The sequence below is a fragment of the Dryobates pubescens genome, chromosome 25, assembly GCF_014839835.1.
Source record: "Dryobates pubescens isolate bDryPub1 chromosome 25, bDryPub1.pri, whole genome shotgun sequence".
In the NCBI taxonomy this organism is placed as follows: domain Eukaryota; kingdom Metazoa; phylum Chordata; class Aves; order Piciformes; family Picidae; genus Dryobates; species Dryobates pubescens.
The window spans coordinates 6103789-6127233 of record NC_071636.1 but is presented as its reverse complement, the minus strand read 5'-3'; the positions used below and the strand labels follow the sequence as shown (position 1 = coordinate 6127233).

General features: G+C 52.3%; 2 protein-coding genes across 4 annotated transcripts in view; one reads left to right on the top strand and one right to left on the bottom strand.

Annotated features, from left to right (window-relative positions):
- The window catches only part of SVOP (SV2 related protein), a 32808-nt gene extending 30606 nt beyond the window's left edge, over positions 1-2202 (bottom strand). The window contains exon 1 of the mRNA XM_054173002.1: positions 2095-2202. Coding sequence (XP_054028977.1) covers positions 2095-2129 — 35 coding nt within the window. The 5' untranslated portion in view covers positions 2130-2202. The remainder of the gene's footprint in view (positions 1-2094) is intronic.
- Positions 2074-21905, top strand: USP30 (ubiquitin specific peptidase 30). Of its 3 annotated transcripts, none has more exons than XM_054173000.1 (13): positions 2074-2173; positions 7035-7144; positions 9074-9256; positions 9917-10020; positions 10981-11079; positions 11809-11851; positions 12103-12197; positions 14775-14834; positions 16200-16286; positions 17557-17637; positions 18807-19026; positions 20711-20819; positions 21536-21905. In XM_054173000.1, exons 2-13 carry the CDS (start codon positions 7045-7047, stop codon positions 21786-21788), a joined length of 1434 nt encoding a protein of 477 aa, XP_054028975.1. In that variant the 5' UTR covers positions 2074-2173; positions 7035-7044; the 3' UTR covers positions 21789-21905. The 3 variants fall into 3 exon arrangements, with proteins under 3 accessions (XP_054028975.1, XP_054028974.1, XP_054028976.1); XM_054172999.1 differs by lacking the exon at positions 2074-2173 and adding an exon at positions 6692-6770; XM_054173001.1 differs by lacking the exons at positions 2074-2173; positions 17557-17637 and adding an exon at positions 6692-6770.
- Positions 21906-23445: the final 1540 nt, after the last annotated feature.

Genomic DNA, 23445 nt, shown 5'->3' with positions numbered 1-23445 from the left:
AGCACAGAATCACCAAGGTTGGAAGAGACCTCAGAGATCACCAAGTCCAACCTGTCACCACAGACCTCATGACTGAGCCATGGCACCAAGTGCCACATCCAATCCCCTCTTGAACACCCCCAGGGATGGTGACTCCACCACCTCCCTGGGCAGCACAATGGCTAACAACCCTCTCTGGGAAGAACTTTCTCCTCACCTCCAGCCTAAACCTCCCCTGGCACAGCTTGAGACTGTGTCCTCTTGTTCTGCTGCTGGGTGCCTGGGAGAAGAGACCAACCCCCACCTGGCTACAACCTCCCTTCAGGGAGTTGGAGAGAGCAAGAAGGTCTCCCCTGAGCCTCCTCTTCTCCAGGCTAAGCAACCCCAGCTCCCTCAGCCTCTCCTCACAGGGCTGTGCCCCAGACCCCTCCCCAGCTTTGTTGCCCTTCTCTGGACACCTTCCAGCAACTCAACATCCTTCTTAAACTGAGGGGCCAAACAGGAAACACAAGTGCATGTTTCTCACTTAGGAACCTATGAAGCAAATTGGCACCAATGAAGAAAAAAAACCACAAAGTGATCTTTACTGCTCCACACCTGCAAAATCCTTTCCTGGCTGAGATGTTCTCAGGGAGCTGCATTTGCTTGCCAGGTCTCCCAGCAGTGAGTAAATCTAATTCCACCTGCACTGAGGGCTACTTGAGCCCATTCCTCTGGGCTTGGGTTGAAAGCAAACCAACAAAGAGACTGGGAGAAATGGCCCTAATGAAAGTCAAGCCTGATGTGTTTTACTGCCAAGCTGAACTGCAGCCCAGCTATGTGTTTGAAACACAACTGGAGTTCATCTCCATTCCCCCAACTTCTTAGGAGTGTTATGGGACAGTTTGCTCTTTGACATCAGCTCATTCATACTTAAACCCAGCTTTAAGCATCTGCCTTGCAGACTCTGCCTTAAGACTCTGCCTTGCAGAGTCAATGATGTATGAGTGGGAATATGTTTTGAAGCAGCTGACAGTGGAGCAGGAGGAGACATGCACTTGTTCTGCAAGGAAACCTTTGGCCACCAGGAAAAGGAAAGGAAATCTGGGTGTTATAAAGCACTTTTTCACCCAGACCCCAATGACCACAGCCCAAGAGCAGGGAGTCCCTCAGAACCAGCAGCATTTTCCCTGTGCAAGCAACGCTTGCTTCTCCACACCGTGCAGGCAGCACACAGCAGTGACCCTGCCTGCAAACACACCTCTGCTAGAAAAGGTTCTGAGCTGCAGTGAGTTGGTGCCATGGAGGAGGAAAATGCTGAGGAAGATAATGAAGAAGGTGCTGAGGATGATGATGGAGAAAACACTGAGGAAGATGACAAGGAAGACACTGAGGAATATGCTGAGGAACATGCTGAAGAATACACTGAGGAAGGTGCTAAGGAAGGTAATGTGGAAGAAGCTGCTGAGGAATACACTGAGGAAGGTGCTAAGGAAGGTAATGTGGAAGAAGCTGCTGAGGAATACACTGAGGAAGGTGCTAAGGAAGGTAATGTGGAAGAAGCTGCTGAGGAATACACTGGAGGAAGGTGCTGAGGAAGATAATGTGGAAGAAGCTGCTGAGGAATACACTGAGGAAGGTGCTGAGGAAGATAATGTGGAAGAAGCTGCTGAGGAATACACTGGAGGAAGGTGCTGAGGAAGATAATGTGGAAGAAGCTGCTGAGGCACGCAGTGAGGAAGATGCTGAGGAAGACACCGATGAAGGCACGGAGGAAGGTGCTTCCTTCCCCAGCACAGCATTATTTACCAACGTGATCCACCGTGCCAACACCACAGCAATAGTTTCCTCTCCAAAACCACCTCTGGGCACTCTGGGCAGGGTTTCATTTCACATCCCCCTCCGCTCCTGCCACCGCCAAGTTCACGCAGCGAGATAAGCACCGGGGTGAATTTATGTAACGAGTGGCCGCCTGCATGCCCCCGGGATGCCGAAGCAGGCAAGGAAAATGGCCTGCCTGCTTCCCGGGGCCTACGGCACTTCCCACCGACAATCCCCTCACCCAACCGCCGCGGCGGCCGGCACCTGCCCGCGGCGGCGGCGGCGGCAGCCCCGCTCCCTGCCCGCGCTACTCACGGCAGCTGTCTGAGCTGGAATAAATCATCCTCCATTGCCGGGCTGCGTCCGCAGGAGCTGCGCTCATCGCTCTCGCATGGTGAGGACGGCGGAGGGGCTGCGGGCGGGCGGCTGGACAGCTCCGGCGGCGGGCAGCGCTCCGCACGGCTCCGCTCCGCTCGGATGCGCTCGGCAGTAATCGGCTCGGCTCGGTTCGGTTCGGCTCTCCTGGGTTCCAGCTGGCTTGGCTGGGCTCGACTCAGATTGGCTGGGCTCGGCTCAGTTTGGTTGGCTGGACGTGGCTCGGCACAGCTTGGCAGCTTGGCTCGGCTCAGATGGGTTCAGCTGTGCTCAGCTCTGATCATCTTAGCTAGGCTGGGCTCAGCTCGGTTCAGTTTGGTTTGACTCTGCTCAGCTCGACTGGGCTGGACTCAGCTATACTCAGCTCAGTTTGGCCCAGCTTAGCTCATGTGGACTCAGCTTGGCTGGGCTCTGCTCAGCTGAGCACCCTCAGCTTGGTAGCTTGGTTAAGTTTGGCTCAGCTTGGCCTGGCACAGCTCACCTATGCTAGGCATGGCTCAGCTTGGCTCCACTCAGCTCAGTTCAGACACAGCTTGATTCAGTTAGGCTCATTTCATCTCAGTTCAGTTAGCCTTGGCTTGGCACAGCACAGCTCAGCTTAGTTTGGCTTGCTTTAGATCAGTTAGGCTCAGCTTGGCACTGAGAGGCTGAGCTCCACAGTTTTGAAACCCCTCCAGGGATGGGGTTGCCTCCACTGCCCTGGGCAGCCTGGGCCAGGCCTTGACAACCCTCAAGGGGAAGCACTTGTTCCTCATGTCCAATCTAAACCTCCCCTAGGGCAACTTGAGGCTGTTTCTCCTTGTCCTGTGTCTCGTGCCCTGGGAGAAGACCAGTCCTCACCTGCCCCCAACCCAGCTGTAGAGAGCAATGAGGTTCCCCCTCAGTCTCCTTTTCTCCAGGCTGAACACCCCCAGTTCTCTCAAGCAACTGAGTACTACCCTAAAAGTGTGATAAAAACCAATCACAGGTGAAGATCACAGATCCAGGAAGTCTGCTCTGTTTCAGTGAGTAAAATGCTGTGGATAAAATCAGTGCAACAGGAGGAATCACTGCATTGAGGCTTCCAGAGGAGGCAGTCACTGTGGGCCTGCATCACTCTCAGCAGAGAAGCCTGATGGAATCACAGAGTCATACAACTCTTTTGGTTGAAAAAGACCTCTAAGAGCATCTAAGTCCAACTGTCCAACCTGGAATGGAGCTTCAGGGCACAAAACATCGAGTTCACAGAGATCCTGGGTGGCTTCTCCCAACCTTTTGCTAGAAAATAGCACTTTCCAAGCAGAGTTTTGCACAATCAACATCTTTCGTTTCAGAACACAGCAGGTTTGGTTTGGTTTGGTTTGGTTTTTGTTTACTAAGTAAGCTCCAACTTCCCAGTAAGTTAATGGTGTGAGATGGGGTCCTCCAAGCACACTGGTGGCCTTGTTTCCTGTTTGTAGTGTGCAGGGGACAGCCATGAGAATGGGATGCTGCTCATGTAGACTGCAGCTGGCAGGACAACTACAGGCTGGGGGCAGAGTGGCTGGAGAACAGCCAGACTGAAAGGGACCTGGGGGTGCTGGTGGACAGCAGCTGAACACCAGCCAGCAGTGTGCCCAGGTGGCCAAGAAGGCCAGTGGCATCCTGGCCTGTATAAGGACTAGTGTGGCCAGCAGGAGCAGGGAAGTCATTGTGCCCTGTACTCAGCACTGCTCAGGCCACACCTTGAGTCCTGTGCCCAGTTCTGGGCCCCTCAGTTTAAGAAGGACATTGAGACTCTTGAAGGTATCCAGAAAAAGGGCAATGAGGCTGGGGAGGGATCTGGAGCACAGCCCTGTGAGGAGAGGCTGAGGGAGCTGGGGTTGCTTAGCCTGGAGAAGAGGAGGCTCAGGGGAGACCTTCTTGCTCTGTACAACTCCCTGAAGGGAGGTTGTAGCCAGGTGGGGGTTGGTCTCTTCTCCCAGGCACCCAGCACCAGAACAAGAGGACACAGTGTCAAGCTGTGCCAGGGGAGGTTCAGGCTGGATGTTAGGAAGAAGTTCTTCATAGAAAAAGACTGGCAATTGGAATGTGCTGCCCAGGGAGGTGGTGGAGTCACCATCACTGGAGATGTTCAAGAGGGGACTGGATGTGGCACTTGAAGCCATGGTTTAGTTAGCCATGAGGTGTTGGGTGCCAGGTTGGACTGGATGATCTCTGAGGTCTTTTCCAACCTTACTGATTCTATGATTTCTTCACAGCCTTCTCCTCTTCTGCCACTCTCCTGGTTTCTCTCAGCATCTTGCTGTCTACTCCCCAGACAGGCTCCTCTGACCAGCAGCCTCCTGGCACATGTGGAGCAATGCCAGGTGCCCCAGGCCTGCACCAGACACTTTGCTAACAAAGCTCATTAGAACTAATCAAGGGAGCTCTGAAGCCTGTTACCTGCCAGCCCCACAGACACGACCAGCAGCTGCCATCTCCAGGTGCTCTCCTAAGCTGTATGTGTCAGTCAGTCTGCTCCCAGGTGCCTCCTCTTCCAGCAAAGGCATGAGATGTCTAAAAAAATCCCCCAAAGGGCAAGGGTTATAACAAAAGGCTAATAAAAATAGATGGAGAGCAAAGAGAGTCAGGCTTCCAAATACTGGGCATGGAAGGAGAAGGGTGACAATGGAGTCCAAAGGAGAGCTACCAGGATGATGAAGGGACTGGAGCACTGCCCTAGGAGGAGAGGCTGAGAGCCCTGGGGCTTTTTAGTCTGGAGAAGACTGAGAGGGGTTTTAACAATGTTTATAGATACCTGAGGGCTGAGAGTCAAGAGGAAGGGGACAGGCTCTTCCCCAGTGCACCCTGGGATAGGCCAAGGGGTAATGGGTAGAAACTCCAGCACAGGAGGTTCCACCTCAACATGAGGAGGAACTTCTTCACTGGGAGGGTCACAGAGCGCTGCCCAGGGAGGTTGTGGAGTCTCCTTCTCCCAAGACTTTCAAGCCCCATCTGGATGTGTTCCTGTGTGGCCTGTGGTAGGTTCTATGGTCATGCTCTGGCAGGGGGATTGGACTTGATGAACTTTGAAGGTCCCTTCCAACCCCTAACATCCTGTGATCCTACAACAAGGCAGCAGGGAGGAGCCTCAGGGCTGGTGTGTGCTGTGTGACAATGAAGGCTGTTCTAGCTCTGTGGGGTTTGGTTGGCTTCATAGAATCAGAGAATTATTTTGGCTGGAAAAGATCTTTTAGATCAAACCCAATCCTTAACCCAGTACTGCCAGGCCATCATTAAACCATGACACAAAATGCAGGTCTTATGTTCTATGATTCTGCCTCCAGGGATGGCGACTCTGAGAATCCCAGCATGACTGGGGCTGGAGAGGACCTCTGGAGATCATCCAGTCCAACCCCACCCTGCTCAAGCAGGGGCACCCACAGCAGCTTGCCCAGGAGCACAATGCCCAGGGGAGTTTGGAAGCTCCCCAGAGAAGGAGACTCCACAACCTCTCTGGGCAGCCTGCTCCAGGCCTCCATCACCTTCACACCAAGCAAGGTTCTCCTCCTGTTCAGATGGAACCTCCTGGGTTCCAGTTTGTGCCCACTGCCCCTTGTCCTGTGCTAGGCACCACTGGAAGGAGTCTGGCCCCATCCTCTTGGTCCCCACCCTTTAGCTCTTGCTCAGTATTGACTCTACCACTCTCAACCTGTTCTGGGGCTTGACCACACTGTCAGCAAAGAAATTTACCCTAATGTCCAACCCTGGTGCCACATAGAATAGCATAGCATAGCATAGAATAGAATAGACCAGGTTGGAAGAGACCTCAGAGATCATCACATCCAACCTATCATCCAACACCATCTAATCAACTAAACCATGGCACCAAGCACTCCATCCAGTCTCCTCCTAAACACCTTCAGTGATGGTGACTCCACTACCTCCCTGGGCAGCACATTCCCATGGCCAATCTCTCTATGAAGAACTTCTTCCTAACATCCAGCCTGAACCTCCCCTGGCACAGCTTGAGACTGTGTCCTCTTGTTCTGGTGCTGGGTGCCTGGGAGAAGAGACCAACCCCCACCTGGCTACAACCTCCCTTCAGGGAGTTGGAGAGAGCAAGAAGGTCTCCCCTGAGCCTCCTCTTCTCCAGGCTCACTTGTGCCGTTTGAGCGTCCCTCCTCCTGCCCACAGCCCTGAGCCAGCACCCACAGCTCTGAGCCAGGGCCCACAGCCCTGAGCCAGCGCCCACAGCCGCCACCCCTCCGGAGAGCCGGGAGAGCGGCAGGAGGCGAGCGGCAGGAGGTCAGTGCCTGCGCACGCCGCTCGCACGGCTCCGGGGCCGGCCCGGCAGAGGCCGCCGCGCGCCCGCCCCGCCCCCGCCGCGGCCCGCCCCGCCCCCGCCGCGGCCCGCCCCGCCCCCGCCCCGCCCCCGCCGCGCGCCCGCCCCGCCCCCGCCGCGCGCCCGCCCCGCCCCCGCCGCGGCCTCGGCGGCCGTTGCCAGGCGCGGTCCGTTCGCTAACCGCTCCCCCCGGCGCCACTTCCGTTCCCCCCGGCGCTCTCCCGCTCCGCCGCGCCGCCTGCCCGCGGGGCCCTGGTTCCGGCGCCGGGGCCGGGGAGATGTTGCCCAGCGGCGCGGTGCGGCGGTTCCTGCGGGCCGGAGCGGCGGCCAGGTCAGCGGGGACGGGAAGGGGACGGGGTGGTAGGAGACGGCTCGGGCTGAGGCCGGGATCGGCACCGCAGCCAGGCGGCGTGGAGGGTCCGGCGGCCGGCTCCGAACGCCGGGAGTGGGAGCGGGAGGAGGAGGCTCAGGCGTGCGGGAGCAGTGCGAGCACCCCGGGCGTCCTGCCTGCCCTGCCTTCCCCGGTGCCCACGCGGCCTCTGCAGGCGGAGGAAACGACCCCCGGTCGTTTGTTTGTTTGTTTTCCCCGTTCCAGGTCTAAAGTCATGAAGAACTGGGGCGTCATCGGGGGGGTGGCCGCTGCGGTGGCCGCGGGGATGTACGTGCTGTGGGGTCCCATCACCGAGAGGAAGAAGCGCAGGAGAGGTACGAGGAGCGAGGGGTCAGGAGCTGGCAGCCCGGCCCCTGGCACCGAAAACACGGGGAAATGGCCCAAAAGTGCGTTCCGGGGGCCTTCGGGCTTCCCCTGGGCAGTCGCCGAGCTGCGAGACAGGCACCCAGTTCTGCCCGTTATTAGCAGCTTCTGCTGATTGTTTTGTGACAGTTCTGGTCACTGCCCTGTCGAGAAGTGTAAACAATTAAAGCATATCTATTAACCAAAGGGTTTTAGTTCCTTAGGTAGCGTTTTAATTGTACCCGTTGGCGTTGTTAAAAATTAGTGACTCGTTAGCCACGATTCTGTGTCCTGTGCTAAGTTACTTAGTGACCTGCTGCAGGTAGCACACTTCATTTTGCACTTTGGAATGCAAACTTGGTATTCTGTTACGTTTCAGGATGCCAAAGTATTACACTTCACTTTATTTTGCATTTTGGGCTGCAAAATATTACCATATCTCATTTGATTTTGCACTTTGGGGTGCAAAACCTGGTTCTGTTTTCCTTTATCTGGCATTTTGGGGTGCAAAGCTTGGTTCTGTTTCCCTTTATCTGGCATTTTGGGGTGCAAAGCTTGGTTCTGTTTCCCTTTATCTGGCATTTTGGGGTGCAAAACTTGGTTCTGTTTCCCTTTATCTGGCATTTTGGGGTGAAAAACCTGGTTCTGTTTCCCTTTATCTGGCATTTTGGGGTGCAAAACCTGGTTCTGTTTATCTGGCATTTTGGGGTGCAAAACCTGGTTCTGTTTCCCTTTATCTGGCATTTGGGGGTGCAAAACCTGGTTCTATTTCCCTGTATCTGGCATTTTGGGGTCCAAAGCTTGGTTCTGTTTCCCTTTATCTGGCATTTTGGGGTGCAAAACTTGGTTCTGTTTCCCTTTATCTGGCATTTTGGGGTGAAAAACCTGGTTCTGTTTCCCTTTATCTGGCATTTTGGGGTGCAAAACCTGGTTCTGTTTATCTGGCATTTTGGGGTGCAAAACCTGGTTCTGTTTCCCTTTATCTGGCATTTTGGGGTGCAAAACCTGGTTCTATTTCCCTGTATCTGGCATTTTGGGGTCCAAAGCTTGGTTCTGTTTCCCTTTATCTGGCATTTGGGGGTGCAAAACCTGGTTCTGTTTCCCTTTATCTGGCATTTTGGGGTGCAAAACTGGGGTGCAAAGATCTTCCATTGATGTGAATCTGAGACCACCAAGTCTGTAAGCCCTTGACAGGAGGTAGAGCCCAGGGTCTTCTGGTTTTCATGGGGTGCAAGTACCAAGTACACTGAAATTGTTAAGTTTTGATGTCAAGACCTAGCACTTGAAAGTAGAATCTGAAAGTAGCCTCTCTGCTTTAGTGAGGTCCCATCTGGAGTCCTGGCTCCAGTTCTGGGCTCCTCAGTTCAAGACAGGGAACTACTGGAGAAGGTCCAGAAGAGGCTCCAAAGTTGCTGAGGGGCCTGGAGCATCTCTCTGAGGAGGAAAGGCTGAGAGCCTTGGGGCTGTTGAGCCTGGAGAAGAGCAGCCTGAGAGGGGGTCTGATCAATGCTCATCAAGAGCTAAAGGGTGGGGGGCAAGAGGATGGGGCCAGACTCCTTCCAGTGGTGCCCAGCACAGGACAAGGGGCAGTGGGCACAAACTGGAACCCAGGAGGTTCCATCTGAAGAGGAGGAGAACCTTGCTTGGTGTGAAGGTGATGGAGGCCTGGAGCAGGCTGCCCAGAGAGGTTGTGGAGTCTCCTTCTCTGGGGAGCTTCCAAACCCCCCTGGGCATTGTGCTCCTGGGCAAGCTGCTGTGGGTGCCCCTGCTTGAGCAGGGTGGGGTTGGACTGGATGATCTCCAGAGGTCCTTTCCAACCCCCACCCTGCTGGGATTCTGTCTATAAAATACTGAGGTTTTCCTAGGCTTTGTGGAGCAATCTCTTGCACTTCTATTTGCAGGGCTTGTACCTGGCCTTCTGAACTTGGGAAACACCTGCTTCATGAACTCCTTGCTGCAGGGCTTATCTTCTTGCCCATCTTTCATCAAGTGGCTGGAGGAATTCACAACACAGTACAAGACAGAGCAGAGCTCACCCGCTGAGCATCGATACCTGTCAGTCACTTTGCTGCACCTCCTGAAAGGTACTTGGGCATTATTGTGTTCTGATAAACTAAGAAGACAATATTTAGCCAGCCTGAAGATGAGCTAGTGTGTACCCAGGTGGCCTGAAAGGCCAACAGCACCCTGGCTTGGATCAGCAACAGTGTGGCCAGCAGGACCCAGGGCAGGGATTGTCCCCTTGTACTGGGTGAGGCCACACTTGGAGTGCTGGGTTCAGTGGTGAGCCCTTCACTCCAAGGACATTGAGGGGCTGGAGCAGGTCCAGAAAAGGGCAACAAAGCTGGTGGAGGGGCAGGAGAACAGGTCTGGGGATGATAAGCTGAGGGACCTGAGGTTGTTTAGTCTGGAGAAGAGGAGGCTGAGAGGAGACCTCATTGCTCTCTACAAGTCCCTGAAAGGATGTTGGAGTGAGGTGGGGGTTGGTCTCTTGGCCTGAAGTTGCTCCAGGGAAGGTTTGGGTTGGACACAAGAATTTCTTCAACAAAAGACTTGTCAAGGCCTGCCCCAGGCTGCCCAGGGCAGTGGTGGAGTCCCCATCCCTGGAGGGGTTTCAAAGCTGGGGAGATGTGGTGCTGAGGGCCATGGTTTAGTGGTGACCTGGCAGTGCTGGGTGAACAGTTGGACTCCACCAAAACTATTGCATCATGTTGTGGTTCTGTTCTAACATGCAATGTCCCCAGCTTTGTCCTGCCAGGAGGTGACAGAAGATGATGTCCTGGATGCCAGCTGCCTGTTGGAAGTTCTACGGATGTACAGGTGGCAGATCTCCTCCTTTGAAGAGCAGGTGATTACAGAACCCAGACTGCCTGACACACCCCTCAGAACCTTGATCTAGGGCAACACAGAATGGAAGCTACTTACAGCCCTCATTGTCACAGAATCACAGAATGGTTTGGGTTGGAAGGGACCTTCAAGATCATCTAGTTCCAGCCCCCCTGCCATGGGCAGGGACACCTCCCACCAGATCATGTTGCTCAGGGTCTCATCCAACCTGGCCTTAAGTCACATCTGGGTCTTTGCTGGTTGCAGTGTTTTCAGCCCCTCAGTGCAGCTGGTTGATGAACCTGACCAATTATCTCACTCATAAAATAAGTTTCTGTATTCTTGGATTCAGTGGATTGAAGCTTGAGGAGGGGAGACTTAGGCTGGAGAGGAGGAAGAAATTCTTTCCAGTGAGGGTGGTGAGACACTGGAACAGGTTGTCCAGGGAGGTTGTGGATACCCCTTCCCTGGAGATGCTTAAGGCCAGGTTGGATGAGACCCTGAGCAACCTGATCTAGTGGGAGGTGTCCCTGCCCATGGCAGGGGGTTGGAACTAGATGATCTTGAAGGTCCCTTCCAACCCAAACCATTCTGTGATGCTCTGACTCTGAATCTTTCATAGTTCAGAGCTGAAGTGAACAGCAGAGCTTCCAGTTACACTTTTCCTGCCATCAAGGGAAGCAGGCTTGGTGCATTCAGATATATTTTTTCCTCTAAGTGTTTTAAGACCTCTTGAGTTGATGTGGCCCAAGCTATTTGCTATGATTTGTGTGCTGCCACCAAGCTCAGCTTCAGAGAAAAAGCTGCTGGGCAGAACTGCAGGAGAAGCACAAATCATTGCTACAGACACAAAAGGTGGGCTCTGAGCAGTAACTTTCCCTTTCATTTCCTTCCACAGTGACACAGTTCCATGTCTGTCTCGTGGTCTGGGTGTTGATGCCTTTTTGTCTTCACTCCTACAGCTTCTGCTTCTATTTAACAGGATGCCCATGAGCTGTTTCATGTCCTTACCTCTTCCTTAGAGGATGAACGGGATCGGCAGCCTCGTGTGACACATCTCTTCGATGTGCTGGCTCTGGAGGTGACTTCCTAACTCCTCTTCCTTCACTGTCAGGAGGAATTCCCGTGCTCTGCCTAGACTCCTAAGTGTGTCAAGTACAAAGTGCCTGGTTAGAACCTGAAGCTGTTCTCCTTATGGCTACAAAGCTGTTCTTGAAAGTGAAAGGAAGCAATCAGCCCACAATCTAATAAGGAAAGGAAGGGGTGGGGGGAGGTTAAAGTCAGTGTTTGAGCTGAGAGTGATCCCACTTCCATCAGGGCTTTTGCATTCCTAAATCCATGGAATGCAGGGAATGAACCACAAGCACAGAGCACTAACAGCCCACTTAAGCAGCCACTTTTGCCTCTTGAAGGCTTGACACAAGAGATCTGAGAGCTGCAAAGTGGCCATTTATGGAACAGTCTTATGTGGAGGTGAAATTTATCCACCAATTCCTTCCTGCAGACAGGAAGCTTCTTACCTCTTTTTGCCCCACGTGTACAAACCATGTGTAGAACCTGTGAACACTTTTAGTGCTCTGAGGCAGAGAATTCTGCAGATTAACTGCTGATTTCACCAGCAGAAGTGTTCTCTGCTGTCCATTATGACTTCACTGCCTACCAGGCTTTGTTAGCCTTCCTCAAACATAAAGAGACACTGAACCTCCCCTGATTGTTTTTCATGCCAGCAAAAGCTTATTGGGGATGAAGTTAGAAGAGATGAAATGGTTTCTGAGGTAGGGTTAATGAAATCTCTTCTTTTTCTCTGTAGCAGCCAGAGATGACCCCAAAGCAAGTAAGCTGTAGGACAAGAGGTATGCCTTTTCCACTCTGAAATATGACTGTCCATAGTGTAGTTGCTTTCTTCATCAAGGGGATAATATTCATTGACTTGCTGGACTGAAATGCATCTCTTCACCTGTAAAAAGCTCACTCATTATTTGCCAGTGGGACAGAATGCATGTTAGAGCAGTTACTTTTGTTGCTGTGGGCCAAGAATGTGGCAGTGCAGTGGTGAACAGGGATCTGTGGCAAAGGAAAGACCAATTTCAACTTTGTGTTCCAGGGCCCCTTCCCCCTGTGTCAAACCACTGGAAGGCACAGCACCCTTTCCATGGAAGGCTGACCAGCAACATGGTTTGCAAGCACTGTGAGCACCAGGTACAAGAACCTCTGGCTGGCCCTTGCCATATTTATACATGGAGATAATGAAATGGGATCTAGCTTGTGGGGATAGCTGCTGTATTTGAGACAGAGCAACAGCAGTCCTGGCATGGTTAGTACTCAGAACCACAGACTTGAAAATCCACTCACATGGTGGTGGTTTAGGATGAACTACTGAGGACTCTTCATACCCTTCACTCCAAGGAGGATAGTGAGGTGCTGGAGTGTGTCCAGAGAAGGGTCTGGAGAACAGGGCTGGTGAGGAGCAGCTAAGGGAACTGAGGATGTTCAGCCTGGAGAAAAGGAGGCTGAGGGGAGAACTCATTACAACTCTCTGCAAGCAGGTTGGAGCCAGGTGGGAGCTGCTCTGTTCTTACAAGAAACAAGCAGCAGGACAAGAGGGAGCAGCCTCAGGCTGCCCAAGGAGAGGTTTTGGGTTGCACATGAGGAACAATTTCCCCTTGAGGGTTGTCAAGGCCTGGCCCAGGCTGCCCAGGTAGTGCTGGAGTCCCCATCCCTGAAGGGACTGAAAAGCTGTGTAGCTCTTGTGCTGAAGTACATGGTTTAGTGATGATCTGGCAGTGCTGGTTGAACAGTTGGACTCAAAGGTCTTTTCCAGCCTAAAGAGTTCTGTGATTCTATTTGAGATTGCAGGGGGAAGGCCAAATTCAGTTGCAGCCCAGTTACCCAGAGCAGGGAGCTGAAAGTAACCTGGCTTAAAGAACAAATACAGGAAGTAATTCTAAGCTGTAGATCAAACTCAGAGTATGTTTAGGGCTTCTGCTTTTCAACACCTTGCAGACAAAGTGAGCAGGGGCAGCTTGAGAAGAAAGAGGCTAAAGCAGCACTTTGAGTACCCTGTTCCCAGGCAGGGCTCTTGGTGGTTCTGACCCTGTTTGATGGAACCAGAGGCTGGAAAAGACCTCATCACTTCCAACCATATCCAGCTGGCAGCCAGGCACCAGTGGTGTCCCCAGGGGTCAGTGCTGGGCCCCATCCTGTTCAGTATCTTTATTGATGATCTGGATGAGGGGATTGAGTCCAGCATCAGTAAGTCTGCAGATGACAGCAAGCTGGGGGCAGGAGTTGATCTGTTAGAGGGTAGGAGAGCTCTGCAGAGGGACCCTGACAGGCTGGGCAGATGGGCAGAGTCCAAGGGCAGGAGATTTAATGCATTTAAGTGCCAGGTTCTGCACATTGGCCACAACAACCCCAGGCAGTGCTACAGGCTGGGGTCAGAGTGGCTGGAGAACAGCCAGGCAGAAAGGGACCTGGGGGTAGTGGTTGATAGTAGGCTGAACATGAGCCAGCAGTGTGCCCAGGTGGCCAAGAAGGCCAATGGCATCCTGGCCTGCAGCAGGAACAGTGTGGCCAGCAGGAGCAGGGAGCTCATTCTGCCCTGTGCTCAGCACTCCTCAGGCCACACTTTGAGTCCTGTGTCCAGTTCTGGGCTCCTCAGTTTAGGAAAGATGTTGAGGTGCTGGAAGGTGTCCAGAGAAGGGCAACAAAGCTGGGGAGGGGTCTGGAGCACAGCCCTGTGAGGAGAGGCTGAGGGAGCTGGGGTTGCTTAGCCTGGAGAAGAGGAGGCTCAGGGGAGACCTTCTTGCTCTCTCCAACTCCCTGAAGGGAGGTTGTAGCCAGGTGGGGGTTGGTCTCTTCTCCCAGGCAAGCAGCACCAGAACAAGAGGACACAGTCTCAAGCTGTGCCAGGGGAGGTTTAGGCTGGATGTTAGGAAGAAATTCTTCCCAGCAAGAGAGATTGGCCATGGGAATGTGCTGCCCAGGGAGGTGGTGGAGTCCCCATCCCTGGAGGTGTTTAGGAAGAGCCTGGATGAGGCACTTGGTGCCATGGTTTAGTTGATTAGATGGTGTTGGGTGACAGGTTGGACTGGATGATCTCTGAGGTCTTTTCCAACCTGGTTAATTCTAATTCTATTCCTATTCCTGTTCCTCTTCTATTCCTCTTCTTTTCTATTCCTCTTCTATTCCTATTCCTCTTCTATTCCTATTCCTCTTCTATTCCTATTCCTCTTCTATTCCTATTCCTCTTCTATTCCTATTCCTCTTCTATTCCTATTCCTCTTCTATTCCTATTCCTCTTCTATTCCTATTCCTCTTCTTTTCTATTCCTCTTCTTTTCTATTCCTCTTCTTTTCTATTCCTCTTCTTTTCTATTCCTCTTCTTTTCTATTCCTCTTCTTTTCTATTCCTCTTCTTTTCTATTCCTCTTCTTTTCTATTCCTCTTCTTTTCTATTCCTCTTCTTTTCTATTCCTCTTCTTTTCTATTCCTCTTCTTTTCTATTCCTCTTCTTTTCTATTCCTCTTCTTTTCTATTCCTCTTCTAATTCTATTCTGTTCTGTTCTGTTCTGTTCTGTTCTGTTCTTCTGTATTTCACCAGCTACCCGTGGACAGCAGAGGGCACACACTCATCTCGTGTGAAGTTGGGTTGGGTTTGTGTTTTTTTCAGACTCATGTGAGGTTGGGCTGGTTAAGTTGTTTGGGTTTGGGTTTTTTTTTCCTGGGGCCTGTTCCCAGTTTCAGCTGACTGGAGCTGTGCAGTGCTTTCTTGCAGAGCCCTGTGAGGTACGACACCTTCGACAGCCTCTCGCTGAGCATCCCTGCAGCCGTGTGGGTAGGTTGCCCTCTCCCTGCTCCACTCTGCCTGGGGGTGGGGGGTGGGGGCCTTGTGTCATGGCTCTGTCTTTCCCCAGTGCCTTCTGGAGGTGCTGCTGCCCAAGTGTAACTGAGCAGCTGCAGTTTGTTTTCTGTGCCTTCTCACAGTGACCCTGTTTGTGTAACCCCATACCTTATCCCTATTGTCTTGCTGCAAATGGCCAATTAGCCCAACAAGCAGCACTTTGCTGACAGCAGCAGAGGTTTCTGTTTCTCCCCAGGGGGGGTTTGGTCCTTTCTGGGTAATTTGAACAGATCAGATCATATCCCAAGGGCTGTCACTTGAAAATAAAGTGACCTTGGGCTGCTCTGTCCCCGTGCCTACAGGACACAAGTTACCCAGTACAGGCTTTGGGATCAGGTCCCAGCTGGAAATGGTTTTGGTTTCATTTTGGCCCTCTGAAAATCCCTCAGTGACAAAGCACTAGGTTTTGGGGGGGGGGGAGCAAAATGTGCAGGGTATTTTTGAACTACAGCTGTCTTACTTAATGTCTGCTAGAAATCATAGAATGGAATGGGTTGGGTTGGATGGGATCTTAAGGACCATCTGGTTTCACCCTCCCTGCCGTGGGCAGGGACAACTTCCACCAGCCCAGGTTGCTCAGGGCCTCATCCAACCTGGCCTTGAACACCTCCAGGGAGGAGGCATCCACCACCTCCCTGGGCAACCTGTTCCAGTGTCTCTCCACCCTCACTGGAAAGAATTTCTCTCTAATCTCCAGTCTGAATCTCCTCTCTCCCAGCTCAAAGCCATTGCCCCTCATCCTGTCACTGCAATCCCTTGTCAGCAGTCCCTTCCCAGCTCTCCTGTATCATAGTATCATAGAATCAGTCAGGGCTGGAAGGGACCACAAGGATCATCTAGCTCCAACCCCCCTGCCATGGGCAGGGACACCCAACACTAGATCAGGCTGGCCTGAGCCTCATCCAGCCTGGGCTTAAACACCTCCAGGGATGGGGCCTCAACCACCTCCCTGGACAACCCATTCCAGGGCTTCACCACTCTCATGGTGAAGAACTTCCTCCTCACCTCCAGCTTCATTCCATTCCCCCTAGTCCTATCACTACCTTCCCCTCCCCTCCCCTCCCCATGATTCTATTGCTCTTTATGTGCAAGCTCCAATGTTTTCATTGCCACAGCTCCATCATCACCAGTGCTGTGGACTCAAAGCCTTTAGTGCCTTCTCCAGTAATAAATCTGAAATTCTCTGATTTCTCTGGGAGAAATAAGGGCAAAAAAAAATAATCCTTTTCTAAGACTGAGGTGGTTTGCACCCTAAAAGGACAGCAAATAATGTTGCTTTTTTTCCCCTCCCATACTCAGGGTCGTCCTCTAACACTGGACCACTGCCTCCATCACTTCATCTCCTCTGAATCTGTGAAGGATGTGGTGTGTGACAACTGCACTAAGGTGTGTCATTTGGATTTATACTCTGGCTGAGATTCAACACATCCAAGTGCCAGGTTCTACACATGGGCCACAACCACCCCAGGCAGTGCTACAGGCAGGGGCCAGAGTGGCTGAGAGCAGCCAGGCAGAAAGGGGCCTGGGGGGACTGGTTGATGGTAGGCTGAACAGGAGCCAGAAGGGTGCCCAGCTGGCCAAGAAGGCCAATGGCATCCTGGCCTGCATCAGGAACAGTGTGGCCAGCAAGAGCAGGGAGGTCATTCACCCATGTTCTCAGCACTGGTTAGGTCACACCTTGAGTCCTGTGTCCAGGTTAGGAAAGATGTTGAGTTGCTGGAAGGTGTCCAGAGAAGGGCAACAAAGCTGGGGAGGGGTCTGGAGCACAGCCCTGGGAGGAGAGGCTGAGGGAGCTGGGGTTGCTTAGCCTGGAGAAGAGGAGGCTCAGGGGAGACCTTCTTGCTGTCTACAGCTCCCTGAAGGGAGGTTGGAGCCAGGTGGGGGTTGGTCTCCTCTCCCAGGCAAGCAGCACCAGAACAAGAGGACACAGTCTCAAGCTGTGCCAGGGGAGGTTTAGGCTGAATGTTAGGAAGAAGTTCTTCCCAGCAAGAGAGATTGGCCATTGGGATGTGCTGCCCAGGGAGGTGGTGGAGTCCCCTTCCCTGGAGGTGTTTAGGAAGAGCCTGGATGAGGCACTTGGTGCCATGGTTTAGTTGATCAGATGGTGCTGGGTGACAGGTTGGACTTGATGATCTCAAAGGTCTTTTCCAACCTGGTTAATTCTATTCTATTCTAATTCTATTCATTCCATGCCTGCTGACAGAATGATGGCTTCAGTTTTCTCCTCAGGACTTCAGGAAAGGCACTAGCCTGAGGGACTACTTCTGTTTCAAATGGAGTTCCTATCTCCCAGAGTATTTTGAGGGAGGATTTGGTCATGGTGAGGAGGGAAGATCTGGCCAAGACAAAGATGATTTTGGTCACAGTAGGGGAGGATTAGACATGGTGAACCTAAGTGGCTTGTTTGACAACCAACTGAAATGGCTATACCTAAACCTGGAGCCTGGGCTTGTTCTGGTTTCTGCTTCATTTTGATTGAGACCTTCTGATCCATTAGGATCAAAACTTCTTCAGGAAGTTCCTGGAAAGCTGTTGATGTAATTAAAGCACTGAGAGCAGTTCTGTCTAGACAATTGCTTTGCCTGCACTGTGCAGACCTGCACTGGTATGTGTCATCAAATGCCTTCATCTTTCCCCCCCTCCCTTCTGATTTCAGATTCAGGCAGAAGGGACCCTGAATGGCCAAAGCATAGAAAACCAGAGAACAACATTTGTGAAGCAATTGAAGTTAGGAAAGGTGAGGCCAGCTAACCCTCTAAATCTTGGTTTTCAGTCACTTCTTTCTTTGTTCTCTAATATTAGACTATTTTCATGGTTCACTTCAAAAACTCAGCTCATTTGTCACACACTGGCAAGCATTGAGGCCTCAATTCAGCAAAACAGCAAACTCTGTGGCTTCCAGGATGTGAGCATTTCACTGTTGCTCAGCAAAACACTTACACCATAGGAGTTTGGCTCCAGGGCAGCTCCTATGGTGGTGAGACCCTGGCACCGGTTGCCCAGAGAGGTGGTGGATGCCCCATCCCTGGAACCATTCCAGCTCAGGTTGTCTGGGGCTCTGAGCAACCTGCTCTGGCTGCATGGGGGTGGATTAGGTGACATTTAAAGATCCCTTCCCACCCTAAATCAGTCTGGGATTCAATGTGCTGCATGAATTCTTGGCTTCTTTGCTAGGTGAAGTGATTGACCTCCACAGTGTGTGCAGCATCTTTAACAGCTGCAATCAAATGGAGATGTTCTAAGCCCCTCTGGTTCAGAGAAGTGGCTTTGGTGCTAAACATCAGGTGTAGTTTGTATGCCTTAGCTCTTACCAGTTTTGCTCTGTAATTAAGAGCCTCACCTGCCAGTAATAGCAATAATAACTGACAGAGGTTAAGCCTTGCAGGACTTGAAGTGTCAGGTATTTAGCACCACTACAGCTTTTTCCCCTGGTCCTCTCACTCTGCAGAGCCATTACCAACTGAACATTAGCACATGCCTTGCAACAGCTCCCTCTTAACAAGCCCCAGCCCTTGTTTCTACCCCACAGATGCAGCAAGATGAGATGGACAGGTGAGTTTTTAAGGATGGTCTTTGAGGTCTCTGCCAACCTTAGTGATACTGTGATATTTTGATGGGGTTTTCTTCCATTTGGAGAAAAATGACTTAACATTTTCTGCCCTGCAGCCCAGAGAGCAGTGGCATGGTCAGAAACCTCAAGAGAGCTGTGAGTTTGAGTCATGTCCTAGGGACACTACTGCCAGTAAGCTTACACAGAGATAGCAGCACATAAGGGCACAGCTCAGTGATGCATTTCCTTACTCACCAGGCTGAGCAGTTCCATTTGGAGGCTTGTCACTTTGGAACAGCTCTTCCTTTTCACTCAAAATGTCTTTCCCTCTCCTTGTCCATGGGCTGTTGCTGAAGCTGCCTCAGTGTTTGTGCATCCACCTGCAAAGGCTGAGCTGGTCAAACCAAGGCACCCCTCTGAAGCGCCACGAGCACGTGCAGTTCAACGAGTTCCTCATCATGGACATCTACAAATACCACATCCCTGTGCACAAGGCAAGCCACAGCGAGCTGCAGCAGAGCAGAACTGAGGAGGCAGTGCCTGGGACAAAAGATGGCACAGCAGGAAAACCTTCAGGTACTTCAGCAGCTTGGTTTGGAGTGGAGTGGAGTGGAGTGGAATGGAATAGACTAGAATAGAATTAACCAGGTTGGAAGAGACCTTTGAGATCACCCAGTCCAACCTATCACCCAGCACCATCTAATCAACTAAACCATGGCACCAAGCACCCCATCCAGGCTCTTCCTAAACACCTCCAGGGATGGGGACTCCACCACCTCCCTGGGCAGCACATTCCCATGGCCAATCTCTCTTGATGGGAAGAACTTCTTCCTAACATCCAGCCTGAACCTCCCCTGGCACAGCTTGAGACTGTGTCCTCTTGTTCTGGTGCTGCTTGCCTGGGAGAAGAGACCAACCCCCACCTGGCTACAACCTCCCTTCAGGGAGTTGGAGAGAGCAAGAAGGTCTCCCCTGAGCCTCCTCTTCTCCAGGCTAAGCAACCCCAGCTCCCTCAGCCTCTCCTCACAGGGCTGTGCCCCAGACCCCTCCCCAGCATTGTTGCCCTTCTCTGGACACCTTCCAGCATCTCAGCATCTTTCCTAACCTGGACACAGGACTCAAGGTGTGGCCTGAGCAGTGCTGAGCACAGGGCAGAATGAACTCCCTGCTCCTGCTGGCCACACTGTTCCTGCTGCAGGCCAGGATGCCATTGGCCTTCTTGGCCACCTGGGCACACTGCTGGCTCATGCTCAGCCTACTATCAACCACTACCCCCAGGTCCCTTCCTGTTTAGCAGGAGGTGCCCCTTCTCAGGGCTGTGGGTTTGGAAAGTGATGTTCTTTGAGGTCCCCTCCAACTCAACCCATGCCATGGTTCTGTGATACTTACAGCAACAAGCTCTTTACCATGAGGCTGGTGGAACACTGGAACAGGTTGCCCAGGGTGGTGTCTGGGGCCCCATCCCTGGAGAGGCTGGGGACAGAGTGGCTGGAGAGCAGCCAAATGGAAAGGGAGCTGGGGGTACTGATTGACAGCTGACTGAACATGAGCCAGCAGTGTGCCCAGGTGGCCAAAAGGGCCAGTGGCATCCTGGCCTGCGTCAGGAACAGTGTGGCCAGCAGGAGCAGGGAGTTCATTCTGCCCTGTACTTTTAGGACACTGGTTAGGCCACACCTTGAGTCCTGTGTCCAGTTCTGGGCCCCTCAGTTTAAGAAGGACACTGAGACACTTGAAGGTGTCCAGAGAAGGGCAACAGAGCTGGGGAGGGGTCTGGAGCACAGCCCTGTGAGGAGAGGCTGAGGGAGCTGGGGTTGCTTAGCCTGGAGAGGAGGAGGCTCAGGGGAGACCTTCTTGCTGTCTGCAGCTCCCTGAAGGGAGGTTGTAGCCAGGAGGGGGTTGGTCTCTTCTCCCAGGCACCCAGCACCAGAACAAGAGGACACAGTCTCAAGCTGTGCCAGGGGAGGTTTAGGCTGGAGGTGAGGAGAAAGTTCTTCCCAGAGAGAGTTGTTGGCTGTTGGAATGTGCTGCCCAGGGAGGTGGTGGAGTCTCCTTCTCTGGAGAGCTTCCAAACCCACCTGGCCATTGTAATCCTGGGTTGGACATGGTGATCTTGGTCTCTTCCAACCCAAACAATTCTATGACTGGATCAGTGCAGATCAGTAAAATACCTGTTGTGTGGTGAAAAGTGCTGCAGGAACAGGAGCACAGCTGCTAGCAGTACTGATGGCAGTGTTGATGTACTGTCTCCTTTCTCTGGCAGATGCAGAACAGCCACCTGGAACTAAACCACTCTTCATGAATGGTGCCTGCTCCTCTTCCTTTTTAATGTCCTCTGGAACCTTTCCACTTGCTGCATTCCCTGAGTGCAGGTGAGTTAGAGGTTTGTACCCTATCTTGGCATTTCAGTCACTTCAAATCATCTTTTGTTTTTCTCTTGGCTGATTTGGAGTCTTTGGCTCCATTTCTCTCTCTAGAAAAGGGAGTAAAACATACCACAGGCAGATCTTTAAACCTCCTTTCTCTGGTTCATGGTGCAGGAAATCATCCTGAACAGCCATCATCATCTTCTTGCTGTTTTCCTCTCCCCCCTCCTTTCATTTTCCCCCTCCTACTCTGATTTGAACCTCCTTTAAACCTCCTGATTTAAACCTCCCCTGGCACAGCTTGAGACTGTGTCCTCTTGTTCTGCTGCTGGGTGCCTGGAAGAAGAGACCAACCCCCACCTGGCTACAACCTCCCTTCAGGGAGTTGGAGAGAGCAAGAAGGTCTCCCCTGAGCCTCCTCTTCTCCAGGCTAAGCAACCCCAGCTCCCTCCCAGGGCTGTGCTCCAGACCCCTCCCCAGCTTTGTTGCCCTTCTCTGGACACCTTCCAGCAGCTCAACATCTTTCCTAAACTGAGGGGCCCAGAGCTGGACACAGGACTCAAGGTGTGGGCTAACCAGTGCTGAGCACAGGGCAGAATGAGCTCCTTGCTCCTGACACAGGCCAGGAAAAGGCAACTAAAAGGCAGTTCAAGTGGAGCTGCTCCTTGGACTGCCTGTGACCCACAGGGCTGCTGACCTCTCCTTTCTCCTGTGCCCTTCAGCTCCCCTGCCTACCTGTACCGCCTGATGGCCGTGGTGGTGCACCACGGGGACATGCACTCGGGACACTTTGTGACTTACCGCCGCTCGCCGCCGCCCGCCCGGAGCCCCCTGCCGGTCAGCAGCCAGTGGCTGTGGGTTTCCGACGACAGCGTCCGCAGAGCCAGCCTGCAGGAAGTCCTCTCCTCCAGCGCTTACTTGCTGTTCTACGAGCGTGTTCACTCCAGGCTACAGCACCAGAGGGCTGAGGAGTGACTGAAGAGAGCAGAAGGACACAAAGTGAGAGGATTCCTCTGAGCAGATCTTCCTTGCACCTCCTGTTATGCAAATAACCCACCACAGGCCCTTTAAATTTCCCCCTCCCTCCCTCCCTGGCTGGGAGTTGTGTTTGGTACCGAAATGCTGCTGCCCACAGAGGTGCAGCCCAAAGCAGCAGAGAAGCATTTCTTGTGTTCCAAAGTGGTTCTGTCAACATCTCAGCTCTTGAAGCAGCCCTTTCCAACAGGCTGTGCCAGGCCCTGCAGGCTCCACCTTCTGACACCTGGCTGAGATGGCCAGAGGGAGCTGCTTCCACCTCCTACATCTCGCTGCAGGCGTTTTGGGAGCTGCTGTCAGCAAAGGCAACGACTGAAGAAACAAAAGTGCCTTGAGCTTATTTGAACAGCATCCCCTTGCCATCATCTGAGCCCCACTGCTGTGTTCTGAGCAACCTCTCAAGATGCTGGGATGAACTCCTAGTGGAACCAGACCCCCCCTTGGTGTCCCAGCTGATGATCTCTGCAGAACACCTATGATGCAAAAAGCCCTTCCCCTCCTCGTGCCATTTGCCTCCATCACAGAAGGACTTCTCCTGCTTCAAGATTCTCCTTCTGCCAGGAGACAGTTTTTAATCTGTGAAGAGCCAAGCCCCTGATTTACTGCTCTGTGTCTTTGGAGTAGAACTGAAATGAAGAGGCAGAGGTGTTGGCATCCTCATTTCCTCCAGCACTACAGAACTGCTGCCTACCAATGGCTTGTGGCACTGCCTACAACTTTCAATGCTGTGATTTCAAGGCTACTGTAATTGCTGACCCAGACTTGCCCTGCCTGCTGGAATGCTGAAAACTGCCATTTCTCATCAGCCAGCCAGATAGGTGCTGTCTGCCTTGCAGCTGAGCTTCAGAGCTTGGACCACTTGTGACTGTGAGCTGTGTTAGCAAGCCAAGCCTCCTTGGTAGGTTCAAATGCACACAAAGGAATCAGGACTGGAGGGCACTGAGTTGTCTTGTGAAGTTGTAGAGCAGCCCAGAAGGGTTGGTGCCCCTGCATTAGGTACAGAGACTGCCATGTAAATAAAAGCAAGGTGTACCTTTTGCTGCTCTGGATTGGTTGATGTGTCAAAAAAAAACCCCCCACCAACCCAAGCAATGCAGAGAGAGGGAAAAAGCAGCAAAAATTCCCCTCCTGACTGCTTTAAGTTACCAACAGTAAAGTCTGTAGGCTATTTTTAACCTCTTTTCTGTCCTTGTAAGCTTGGAGGAGAGAAAGATTCATTGCTCAGACAAGCTTTCAGTCAGTGCAAGACTGAAGTTTCCACACTTTCAAGTTTCCAGACCTCTTTAGGGCAGTTTTTGTACCTCATAGATCTTGCTGCCCTGAGCTCCTAGGCATAGGGAAACCCTTAATGGGAGGGCTCCAAGCCAGCCAGAATTGGAGTGGTAATAGATGTGGATGCAAAAACTTTTAGACAACTTACCATTGCAGAGCAGGGATCACAATTCCTGCTCCAGGTCATGCTCACAGGACAGAACAGTTATGAAGCCACTGATGTGCATGTTCCTGAGAAGCCTCCCTCTCTGGGCTAGGCTTGGTTTTAACCTTTTACTTTGAACCCATTGAAGAAAAAAACCAACCAACCCAACAAGGAAAATAC